General features: G+C 38.5%; 1 protein-coding gene across 1 annotated transcript in view; it reads right to left on the bottom strand.

Annotated features, from left to right (window-relative positions):
- Window positions 1–299: 299 nt before the first annotated feature.
- Window positions 300–12,950, bottom strand: part of dyrk4 (dual-specificity tyrosine-(Y)-phosphorylation regulated kinase 4) — an 84,648-nt gene continuing 71,997 nt past the window's right edge. The window contains exons 9-11 of the mRNA XM_043713200.1: window positions 8,888–9,017; window positions 4,953–5,110; window positions 300–806 (exon numbers count right to left, since the gene is read on the bottom strand). Coding sequence (XP_043569135.1) covers window positions 697–806; window positions 4,953–5,110; window positions 8,888–9,017 — 398 coding nt within the window. The 3' untranslated portion in view covers window positions 300–696. The remainder of the gene's footprint in view (window positions 807–4,952; window positions 5,111–8,887; window positions 9,018–12,950) is intronic.

Below are 12,950 nucleotides of genomic sequence, written 5' to 3'. Positions count from 1 at the left end.
ATCCATTTGCAAATTAGGTAACCTCTCACTGGCACTGCATACTCTAGAGGGAGCAGCAGTGAATCTCTGTAACAAACATGGCCTCAACATAATTGCTGAGATCACATACCTGAGGATTGTCTTGGCTCCTATGTTTTGATATTTATTACAACTTTGAAGCCTTATAGAGAATGTAACATATATATAAATTTGATAAATTTGTTTATAGTGTCACCTGTTAGTTCAAAGTATGACTGCAAACAAAATTATAGTAAAGCTTTAAGAGATGATAAATTGGGACTCTTATTGTTTGTGTCATTGGCTTTTATTATTCATGAAAGTATAAATCAATGGGTGAAAAGATCAGGCAGAAACTATTGCATAGATACATTCGTTTGGTATATCACGTGTAGAGCCTACAGTCATATATATTTTCTGTATGATGCCCAAATGATCCATCATTCTCCATTACAGATAATTATAAAATTAAAACAGCTTTCCTATGTTGTAGTTTTCTCTAAATAAGGAGCAGCTTTACTGGAAGAACCAGCTTGAGTAAGATCCAACAGGACTACAAGTATAATCTAAACAACAGGTGACAGAAATTAATTGTCCTCTTGACACTTTATTTCTTTAGTTGATTCAGATTGAAAACTGTACAGTGAGTTGTCCAATGATTTGTCTTTCGGACTTTTCTCAGCAGGGACTTCACAACTGTCATTTGCATTTTTTGTTATATCTTCTTCGGCAGAAGACCCTAGAGGCCTTGGACGTCTGTTCTTCTAAATGAAGGTTGTGCCTCACATCCATTTCACAGGAAATCTTGCCTGTTGTAAAATATGAAGTGCAATCTGAAAAATTGGCAAACTATTAGAATAATTTATATTTAAGAAATCAGCTTTGATGTGATAGTCATCACAAATCTACATGATGAGCAAAGATTTTCAGCTGGTGGAATGGATTGATTGCTCATCCACAATAGAACCTTTCAACTTTTCATTCTGTTGTGACCAATGGAACGAAAATGGGGTGGTTTCTATAACGTGCGGGCAACCATTCACCCAGATTGCTAGCTGAACATTAAAAAATGTTGGGTTGTTTTCATCTTCACAGTTCCCTTTCACTTAAAATTTGCAAGTTGTAAGCTGACTACTTCGTAACTTACACGGTCATGTAATGGTACACTTCTTCAATGCAACTAGTGAATTTACTCTATACTTTCTTGTGGAAACAGTACTTATCGATAAAGTACTGTGAAAGTTCTTTTTTGGCAGCACTAAATATAATATCACATCACTGGCATATTATTCGATTGGCATGACACTGCTCCATCCAGATGTGCCCTATTAACCAACAATGCCTGATTAATGACTATAAAACACAAACCAACCATTGTCTGGGTTTGTTCAGCCAGCAGTTCCTAAACTTGCTATTTTACCCTCATCCAGCTGTGATTCATTAATGTTACATTCTCTCAAAATAGGGGACTTATCATGAGGAACAGGCAAGATTTCCTTCCATTCTGGTGGAATTGGCTGAGAGTAGGCTATTCCACCCCAACAGCGTGTTCCACAATTCAATTAGATAATAGTTCATTTGACCCTTAACTTCATATATCTGCTTTGGTTCTGTAACTCTTAAGAGACTTCTCCTAGTAAAGAAATCTGTCAAGCCAAAAGTTGAAAATTTCAGTTATTCTCAAGCTTTTTGTGTGAGAGCTGAGCTTTTATTTTGAGGTTATGATCCCCTGTTCTGAGCTGTGAACAGGAGTAAATGGTTTTTCTTTGTCTGCCCTCTCAACTCTATTAGTTTCCTAAACGCCTTTAGATTATCCTTTAATCTTCCTTCAAGGATAGCTTCTCCTAATCCACATGTCCACTCATGAATATGAATAGGACTCCATGTGAAATTATGTGTTTCTATTTGTATTATCATTTTTAAAAAATTAACTGTCCTATATAGCTGCTAATTTCATGATCTACAAATTATTAGGCAGAATAGTTTACATATTTCCTATTGAGGGCATATGGGGTTGATGAATTCTTAGACTGAATTTTCCTGGTGTATTGGAGACAGGTTGGGAAGAGATTTTGGTAACAATAACTGCTACCACCTCCTGTTCATCCAGTGACTCTGGAGTTGCTGTTGCTCCATACAAAAAGGACGGATATCTGGCTGCAGATTCATGGCCTTATTGTTCAGTGATGTATCTCCTCCAGGCCATCCAGGGACAGCAGGATGTCCTAATTCCCAGGGGAGGGCAGCAGAGGGACTTCCTTCCTGTCTTGTGCACTCTTGATCAACAGGGGAACTTTATACGTAGCAGTGGCCACAACCTAAAATAAAAACAGAAAATACTCCAGAAACTCAGCAGGCCTGGCAACATCTGTGGAGACAGAAACAGAGTCCAATATGACTCTTCTACACTACCCAATCTCAATCATCAATGCCTTCTCACCAACAGTTGCATAAAGGTTCTCATGGGGGAAAAGGCAGCTACTACTCATTCTAAATCCACATGGAAGCCAACCTCACTGATGTACACAATGCTTAATCAGTCTTCAATCTGAAGGCACGTTATTTCACATTCACTGATTACTTGGAAAGGCATATAGTACTTAATTCACACAAGATAGCTTTTTACTTAACCTACCCAACATGAAAATATATATTAAAAAACAGGTTCCTAATGCTTGCTGTCAAGAAGCTCAATCTGCTGATGATATGTCACCAATATACACCCCTTCTTTCATCAGGAAGCTGACTTTTGGCCTCCTGAACAATTTAATGTCCCCACTTGCCTCATTTTATACTTGTGGGGACTTTCCAAGATTATATCAATCAGAGAGGGAGCCCAGTATATTCCCATTGCCATATTACAAGTAGTGGCTACCACTGGCTATATACCATCCTGGATCCTGCCATTCACCAAAGCTGGTTTGTCTCCTGCTGTCAGTCATGGTGACATGACTTCAACCATTAACTCTTCTGGAAGTTGATGTGAAGTTGCCTCTGAAAGGTATTTTACTAGATGCAGCAATGGTTTTGTTATCTTAATAGCATAAAAAAACTGGATTGAAATTAAATATAATGCATAAACATTACATTCAAAGACACATAAGTGTCTTGGCTAACATTTAGGTAATAGCGTATACAGGACAATGTATTTCCAGTAGTGTCGTGCTTCCAGTGATTCTAGGATAAGATGGTGTAGAAGTAATTTATATCCTGGGTCAAAGGCTGCAATATACTGATGATATCATGAGCATCTCCCTTTAAAATAAACTGACCATGAGAGGTACACAACAAAAATTTGAGTTTACCAGTGTATTTATTTATTTATAAGGCACATTGTTAATTACCACCTGCATAATACCCAGGAAAAAAAAGACATCAGAATCAAAGTCCAAGTTCAGAGAATTGGTATTGAGTAGTGGCTACAATTTTATGCGAGGCCCATGTGATTCTGATGTCCATTGGAAATTAGGAAATAATATAGCCCAAAAAGAAGACTGGTTCAATATATGCCAGTAAGTAGATTTAAAGGACATTGTTAGAAATTAATGAAGAGAAAAATTATAATAGGTTTTGGGAAAAATGTTCTTTAATAAGAGTGATAATATTTTGAACAATTCACGAAGCAAGATGGTATGGGAAATGATAATCAAAATATACATTATGTGAACAAGAAGTCTAATGTTGAGCTTTGCCAAATAGGGCAGCATGGTGGCTCAGTGGTTAGCACTACTGTCTCACAGTACCAGGGACCCAAGTTCAGTTCTAACCATGGGTGATTGTCTGTGTGGAGTTTGCACATTCTCCATGTGTCTGCATGGGTTTCCTCTGTTATCAAGTTGAAGGCGTGTATTCTATTTTTAAGAGAGAGAACACTGAGCACTTGCCATATGACTAATTAGCAGTTCCAGAATATACTGGAAAGTTGAAAATATGTAACATTTGACTGTGAAATAGATACCTGAGTTGGTTGCTGTTTTGACAATAATTCAAGTTTAACCAATCAGTTTAAATTTTGCCCCAGGATACTAAAACCCAATCAAGTTTGAATTTATTGTTTTTGCCAACATCGAACCAATGAGACAATCTGATGTCGGGGGTAAAAAAAAACAGGCAGTTTGAAAGTCAGACACAGTAACTGCCATCAGCAGAATAACTGCCATTGAAACACTCTCTATTAAAAGTACTTTTTCAAATGAAACATATTCGCAGTAAAAGAAAGAAAAAAACCAAGGACATCTTCAGCTGGAAGAAGACAGACACTGTCCACGACAGCCATTGTATGGTTTTGAAATTAAGTTGATGTAATTTTAATAAGAGTTTTATTGAAACAGTATCTTGTCATAGAGTTGGAGGCAGATAATAAGCAGTTAAGAGAAGTGGGGTGCTTAGAGTTGTGAATAGTTGTTGTTTAATGTTAACTTGTTAGAGTTAAGGAATAAATTGATATTATTTTCATTAAATAGTGGAACTTGGGAGTTCTCTGTCACTCATATTTTAACAGATTACAAGGCGAGGTAAGCTTTTCTGGGTGTTTACTTTAATTAACAGAGGGGTTCACCGCTGTGTCGTAACACCTCCCACAGCCCAAAAATGTGCAGATTGGGTAGATTGGCTGTATTAAATTGCTCATAGTGTTCAGGAATGTGTAAGTTAGGTGAATTAACCTTGGGAAATTCAGGATTACAGGGATAGAGTAGGTCTGGGTGGGATGCCTTCAGAGGGGCAGTATGGACTCAATAGGCTTCCACATTGTAGGGATTTTATGAGTGCAGGCAGGAATTCAGATGCAGAAGTCATTATAAATAATAAAAGGGAAATCCTGAGATCTGGGGAAGGTTGCTGACTTTGCCATCTGAATTCCAGATATATGCTTCAGTCAATCAAGCTCCAACTAAGAGCACAATCTCAAGAAATAGGCTTTTTCCTATTCCTAACCTCGATAACATGCTTAATACCTGTCTTTGAGAGCTGAGCTTTTTTATTTGCTTGTTTATTGTTACTTCCAGTCATAGGCATCACTTTCATTCTAAGACGTGATTTCTGCATTCTGGATTGCTGAATCCATCTATGTTTCATTGCTTCATCAGGAGTCAGGCGGTGTTCAGGATTCCACCTTAAAAAAGTATTCAAAATCATAAAACTTATCTTTGAGTTACCATCAGCATCTTTAGGGGCAATTGTAGTATCAATTCCAACTACACAGTCATTACCAATTGCACATTTGCAATTATTATTAGACACCATCGGTTGGATCAATGCTGTAGGCAAGATCACTCCCATTTTTATCATCTGTGCTATCAGTAACATTAGCACGACTAGCATAACAGAACATTATTAATTATTTATTAGGACTACTCTGACTCTACAATCATCAGTACTCCCAATAATATGAACACCAGCTACATCAAATGTACTTTCAGTTCCAGTGTTATTAGCATAATCAGTTACAGGTAGTTCTCCTATAATGCCGTAGTTGCATTCCAGTGAAACCTCGCTTCATAGAAAATCGCTTAACAGAAATAATGGGGCCTATGGGAAGAGTGGGGTTAGGGGCAGACCAGCAAAAAAATATCACCCACAATCGCTCAAAACACAGCCAAAAGTCTAATGTAAAGTATAACACAACCTGGATGCAGGTTGAAATTATATTTATTAACAAAACAAAAGTAAATTTAACACAATACTTTTAGAAAATGTAAAAAAGCTACTCTCTATACAGTAGTTCTCACAAAAAACTGCTCTGTCAGCAGCTGACTTTGGCACATGCGCAGAACGCCACAGAGACTTTGGCGGAGACAGTGGCGCAGGCGCAGAACAGCACAAAGCCCAGCACCAACATTGTGCACACACAGAACAGCGCAGACACCAGTGCACGTGCAGATCAGCACGGATATCGGTGCATGCGCACAACAGCATGGACATTTCAGCGTGGATATCGGCGAATGCACAGAATGAAATGCGCGAACCAATCCGCACTGGAATCACGCTATTTGAATGGAGAAAAGCATTCTCAAAAATAACATTCCTTAATTGTTCAGCAAAATTATAGCCAAATTGTGCTGTTGAAACGCGCATTACCCCAGAACCACCTGTACTATCAAATAATCGTGGGCGGCACGGTGGCACAGTGGTTAGCACTGCTGCCTCACAGCGCCAGAGACCCGGGTTCAGTTCCCGCCTCAGGCGACTGACTGTGTGGAGTTTGCACATTCTCCCCGTGTCTGCGTGGGTTTCCTCCGGGTGCTCCGGTTTCCTCCCACAATCCAAAAAAAAATGTGCAGGTTAGGTGAATTGGCCATGCTAAATTGCCCGTAGTGTTAGATGCAGGGGTAAATGTAGGGGTAGGGGTATGGGTGGGTGCGCTTCGGCGGGTCGGTGTGGACTGGTTGGGCCGAAGGGCCTGTTTCCACACTGTAAGTAATCTAATCTAATCAGTGCTATCACTATCATTGGCACTGTCAGCACCAATAGTTCAATCAGGACCTTTAGCACCATCAGCAAAAACAAAAACTAATTGGTATCACAAATACTTTCAGTATCATCAATAAAGGAAACTATGCTTGTAGATATCTCTGTGATCATATATACCAACATATCCATTTTCCGTGCTTGTATGCTGAAGATTAGACATCAGTAGTACCAATGAGCCAGAATAAATCAGCACCATACCCAAACTTTGTCCTTCTCAGCATTCAAGCACCAAAACAAATACTCGCGTCCCAGAGAATGCAATGAATGAGTTTGAGGAGTTAACCCTTGGCAAGTAACAGTGCACAGATGTCAAGAAACATGTGGCTTTACCAGAGGAGGAGCACAGACAAGACAGCCATGTAAATTTCATCAAAGAATCTCAGTTACATTAAAGAGTGCATTTCTGTGCTATTGGCTTTCCATTAAATAAAAGGTAAAAAAAACAAATCCAGTTCTGAAGAAGAATCATGCAGGATTCAAAATACACTCTGTTTCTCTCTCCATACACTGCCAGACCTGGTGGGTTTTCCTAGCATTATCTGTGTTACAAAATTATATGCTCAGTTTAATTTGAAAGGAGCCTCTTTCAGAAAGCTTCGTAATGTAGTCATTTGTACTATTACAACTTGGACCATTCCTTTCGGATGTAGTTTACAGATCAGGTTGGAGGGTATGGTACATCCCTGGGAGAGTTGGCAAATGATTTTTTTTTCCCTGACATGCCATAGTCAGAAAAGGTTTTGACTGACACTCAAAAGTACAACTGATATAGACTCCCTTAGGAACATGCAGACAAACCTCTGATTATTACTCTACAATTCTTCTTCATTCGCAAACTCCCCGAAAGCTAAAGGCATTTTAACTCAATTCTAATATATTTCTCACTATTGCTAAAGACAAAGTTAAATCCCACAATTTACAGCCTGCCATCATGGCCTTGAGCACTGCACGAAAGTTAGATAAATTTCCTGCCCTCGCATTTGCTATAGGATCGGCCTGTTGCCCAAAAAGGAATCCAAAATACAGCTATCTTGACAGCATTTTGTTTAGACTATATTATTCAGCACCCTACCCCTTCCATTTCCAAATAATGGTCAAAACAGACAAAATTCTTGTGGAAACAAATAATAGCAAGTAATGTTTGTATTTATATATGATCTCCACAGAGACAGTGATTTTCCCTAAAATCTTTAGGCATTAAAGGGTCTCCAGAAAGGCCAAGCTGAGGTTTAAAACTGCAACACTGAGTTAATGTGCATTTAGCACAATATGGTCAAGGAATTGAAGTGCATACAAGGAACAGCCACCTGATAATTATTAAATGGTTGATTGACAATCAAAGAGTCTGTTAGCCCTCATTAAAGATGAGTTTTGGTATTTTCGTGAGCAGTATTATCATTAACAGCTTCCCCTAATAATGACCAGTTGCAACTGCAGGTTGTGGCAATTCATGGTCTCCCAGCCCAACTGTTTATTTTGCGTGCTGTGGAGTCTGTGGATTTATACATATTGGTTGTGGGTAATTACACTCCCTTTTTAGTTATTTGAGAAATCTTTTGAGGTGCTTTGGTTGCACTTCAACCTCACCTTCCTGATATTTAGAAATCCAGTGCGGAGGGCAATGGGCAAGTGTGAGGAATTCCTCGTGGGTATGCTCCTGGGCAAGGCCAAATTGGCCATAAACAGGTCCAGGCAGCAAGTTGTGGGGGGTCATTAATGCTGACTGCCTGCTCCTCTTCCACAGCTATGTTCATGCCCAGGTGTCATTGGGGAAGGAGTATGTGGTGTTCCCCAATATACTCAGTGCCTTTACAGAGAGCTGGATACTTCAGGAATATAGTACTTAATTTCCTCCTCCAACTCCATTTTGATTTAGCCCATCCTCCTCTCCCTACTCCCCCACACTTTTGATGGCTTGTGTTGCCCTTTTATTGGCTTTGCATATAAATATCTAATTGACTACATGGGTGAGTTACTGGTGACAGTTAATAGCTCAAAAACAAGAAAAAGTCATGGTGATATGGTGATGGGGGAAAAGACCATTCGATTGTGTGTAAGTGCACTTCCACATATAAAAAGAAAAGGTAATGACCAGCTGAACAAGAGTAAACAGAACAGGATTGTTTAGCAGAGGTGCTCTCATTTCGAATACACAAACTAACTTAAACTTTTAAATGAACATCTATTTCAAATAAAATTCAAATAACAAATGAATTATAATTGTAGTATTGTATTCACTTCAGGGGCTAATGTAAATAATATGAAATCATCTATATCTATTGAGCATAAAAACACAATGTGAGTTTCATGATGAGTCAAGTTCCACAGTATGAGCTTATATTAGTAAATTCATTGAACAGATGATGGACATCATTAACACAAGATTATTGCTACATGCATGTTAAAATGCTAAACTCACATGAGACATCCTTTCAGGAAGTCTAGGAAGAGGTTATCTTTTGTTTTTAGTACACTGCCAAGCTCCTTGGAATTTGGACGCCTCTTCTTTCCTTTACTGTTTGTTACACTTTTAGGAAATCCTTTAGAATCTTCAACAGAAAAATAATTGTCAACTAAAATAATATGTTTGAAATTTAAAAAGGAATCATAAATTAAGAGAGCATTGTTTAAGAGCAGCCACAAACAACCCTGTAGTCTTTGTAGCCTTACGTTGTTATAAGTTGCAGTATATGAATTCTTAGAAATAGAAAACCAACTATCAAGTTGTTATTATTCAGTTAGAAAAGACACAAGTGCATTGTAATAATGATGTATATTAAAAAATACTTCTGTAAAAGATTCTTTAAAAGTTGAAGAAATTTTACAGCACAGCAGAAAATTCACCAATAGCTTATTTTCCAAAATTGCAGACTATCATAAACTCCACCTTCTGTTACAATGTTATCTGGAGGTCACCATAACAGAGGAAATATACTCTCATTATATCTACTCTTTTAAATTGAGTATTCCCTCACTGATGTTGCTGGGAAGGGAGGAAGACTAGAAGTTTGCTCCTGTTGCAGAAAGCCAGCCAGATTTGAGCTCATTTATGCATATTTGTTATGTGCTGAAACAGCAATTGAGCAAACTGCGTCATCAGCCTGAATGTTCTGCTCTTTATTTGCTCGAGCAGCACGTACCCACCATCAGAAATAACAACAGTCATTTCCCATCAGAAGTTGTGTCAATGGGAAAAAATGGCACCTTATCTTTCCTGAGGACTCCTGGGAGAATAGTTCATTTTCTCATTCACCATTTCGACCCTCTGAACTGCAGGATTAGTTTTTGTCTTTATGTTTTCTACTGTTGATTCAGCAGCTTTTCTCCTGGAACTAGTTATCCCAGTTACCAAGGCTTTTCCTTTGGGATTAAGTTATTATGAAGAACCCAGAGGTCAAGAGCCTAGTACTTAGTTATTGAGAAGGAAAAGGAGGATGAAGAATGCAATGATTTGGCCCTTGCAAGAGACATTTTTTTAGCAAGCTGATATGGAATGTCTTCTGATCCAACATATGGCCACATTGTTAATAGTTCTGTTCTTATCTTCATCCATACATTACTTTATAAACACACTCCTAAGTTACATGTCTCCTATTCTTACTACAGCCAAACGTTTTACATACCTAAATAAAAACAATATCTAAGTGCTCAACTGTCCAGACCAAGTATTTTTGAAAGTTTTCCACATATGGTGCCCCAGTGTGCCAGACCTCTCCACTGTGCTCCTTAATAAGCAGAATTGAGTGAAAAATGTTCATCATGGCTTTCCTTCCTGAGGCAATTGAGACTGTGACCACAGAAGCTGAGGATAAGGGATCTGGTTCTTCAAGTGCTTGCCACTACAAGATGTCTGATAGAGGACCAAAAGAGGAGAGATGAATATTTGAGCAACACTATATCTATGCAAATTTCACAAAATGGAATGCCAAGCAAATTGGTCAATATTTATGAGTAACAGATATGCATGATTCAGAAGCATGAGAGAACCTATGTTGAATGTAATGTCCAACCTGCATGAGTCATGTGCCCTTCTACTTCCACATTTCTTGTACCTCTCTTGTTCATCTGTCCAATAGTTGATCATATTCATCAAGATAAAACAATGCATGTTGAAGAGAATTTATCTTCTGCACCATCTGCTATTCATAGATTTGTTCTTTTGTGAAAAATGTGTAATTCCTGTTGAAGTATCCAACCTACTCAGTCTTCATAAGAGCTTTATATTTCAATAAGGTCACCTCTCAAACCTCTAAACTCCAATAGATATAGGATTAATTTATTCAACCTTCCTTCATATTTGAGTTGGGTGAGCCCTCTCTGAACTGCTTTAAAACAATTATATATTTTTCTCAAATAAAGAAAATCAAAACTGTGCACAGTATTCCAGATGTGATCTCACCACTGACTTGTACAATAGTAGCAAGACAATTTTCTACTTTAATATTTAGTTTGCCTTACAATAAATATCAACATTCCATTTGTCTTCCTAATCACTTGCTGTACCCATTTACTAACTTTATGTGATTCATGTACTTCTCCCTTTCAAACTGAACAGGAAATTCTATCCTATTGAGATCACTGTCATCTCGAGGCTCCTTTACCATGAAGTCAATCCTTATGTTATGGACCAGAGCAGACCTCCTTAAAGCATTTCTTGAAGATAGTCCAGACCCTAACTTTTCTTGTTTTAAGCCGGTGTAAGGTAGATATTCCAGGAATGATGCTGCTGGCTCAACCACTCAGTTTTAAACAAAACCAAATTTATTTACAGACTACTGAATGAAACACAAACAAAAGAGATCCAAATTTAGAATAATATAACTATTTGAAACTCAACCGACATGAAAAAGCAACTTAACAAAGAGCTGTTCCAATTTCCCGCAATATCCCATTTACACCCGTTGGCAACAAGGTAAATTCAACACAAGTTCTTAGAGAGAGAGATTGCAGAAATAGACAGCCAGAAAACCTCTGTTGAATCAGGAAACATTTTTCCCTAGCAGCGTTTCTTTGACCCACAGCCTCAAACAGACTGCTTGCTGAAATCAAACCAAACCAAACCAGAAAAAAATCCTGGACTGGGAGAACTTGCCACTCCGCTTTCATTGTATAAGTGTTTTAACAAATACGTAAAAGCCTTCTGAAGTAGATATTTCCAGACATATCGGAACCTCTGTCTTTATGACTCCTCTTGCAAAAACCAAGGACGGAATAACCTTGTTAAAGGAGCAGCATTGTCACACGTCCCCCCTTAAAAAAGAATGAACCATCAATATCCAAAGATGGCTTCACTTTAAAACCACTGAATCTTACACTGCTAATACCCTATAACACATTTTCATTATATTGACTATAAACATGCAAACATGCACTACTACATTCTGTTTCAGTCCATTTATTCCTGCCACTGAACACCTCAATTTCTCATCCAAGTCTCGGTAATGCATTTCTCATTCTGCCTCATACACAATTTTCAAAATGAATGGCTGTAACAACAAACTCTATCTAAACAGTTTGGAATTTTTGTCCTTAAATTTCTCAGCAAACTTCAATAGGTTATGATCAGTGTATATGACTGTCTCAGATACACTACTGATAACATAAACATTGAAATGCTGTAACGCCAACACCAAGCTCAAAGTCTCCTTTTCAACTGTCGAATGTTTCCGCTGATGAATGTTCACCTTCTGGTAGAAATATTTTTCATTGCCGTCCCCCCCGTAAGAGCACAGCACTGACACCCACATCACTTGCATCGATAGCTCCTTGAGTGGCTTTGTGTAATTAGGTGTGGCTAATACTGGGGCAGTGATTAACACAGCTTTCAGACTGTCAAACGCCTTCTGACAGTTTGCTGTCCTGTGAAACTTCTTGTCTTTCTTTAGTAATTAAGTGAATGGAGCAGCCACACAGCTAAAATTTGGTATGAATTTCCAATAAAATCCACCCAATCCCAGGAATCATAGCACTGCTCTTTTGGTTGATGGTATGGGAAACTCCACAGTTACCTTTATTTTTGCATCCCACGGGGCCATTTGTCTGTGTCCAATAACATGGCCCAGGATGATGATTTGGGCTTTGGCAAATTCATTGTTAGCCAGGTTTATCACCAAGCCTGCCTCCCGAAGCTGAATGACTAATTCTGATAAATGTTGCAAATGTTCCTTCCACGTGTGACTAAACATCGCCAGCTTATTAATACAAACTACACAATTGGGTGATGCGGAAATGACGTTGTTAGTTAGTCTCTGAAATGAAACTGGCACATTTTTCATAGAACATAGAACATAGAAGAATACAGCGCAGTACAGGCCCTTTGGCCCTCGATGTTGCGCCGATCCAAGCCCACCTAACCTACACTAGCCCACTATCCTCCATATGCCTATCCAATGCACGTTTAAATGCCCATAATGAAGGAGAGTCCACCACTGCTACTGGCAGGGCATTCCATGAACTCACGACTCGCTGAGTAAAGAATCTAC

Source organism: Chiloscyllium plagiosum, chromosome 23 (genome assembly GCF_004010195.1).
Source record: "Chiloscyllium plagiosum isolate BGI_BamShark_2017 chromosome 23, ASM401019v2, whole genome shotgun sequence".
Lineage (NCBI taxonomy): Eukaryota > Metazoa > Chordata > Chondrichthyes > Orectolobiformes > Hemiscylliidae > Chiloscyllium > Chiloscyllium plagiosum.
This window is presented reverse-complemented; position numbering and strand designations above follow the sequence as displayed.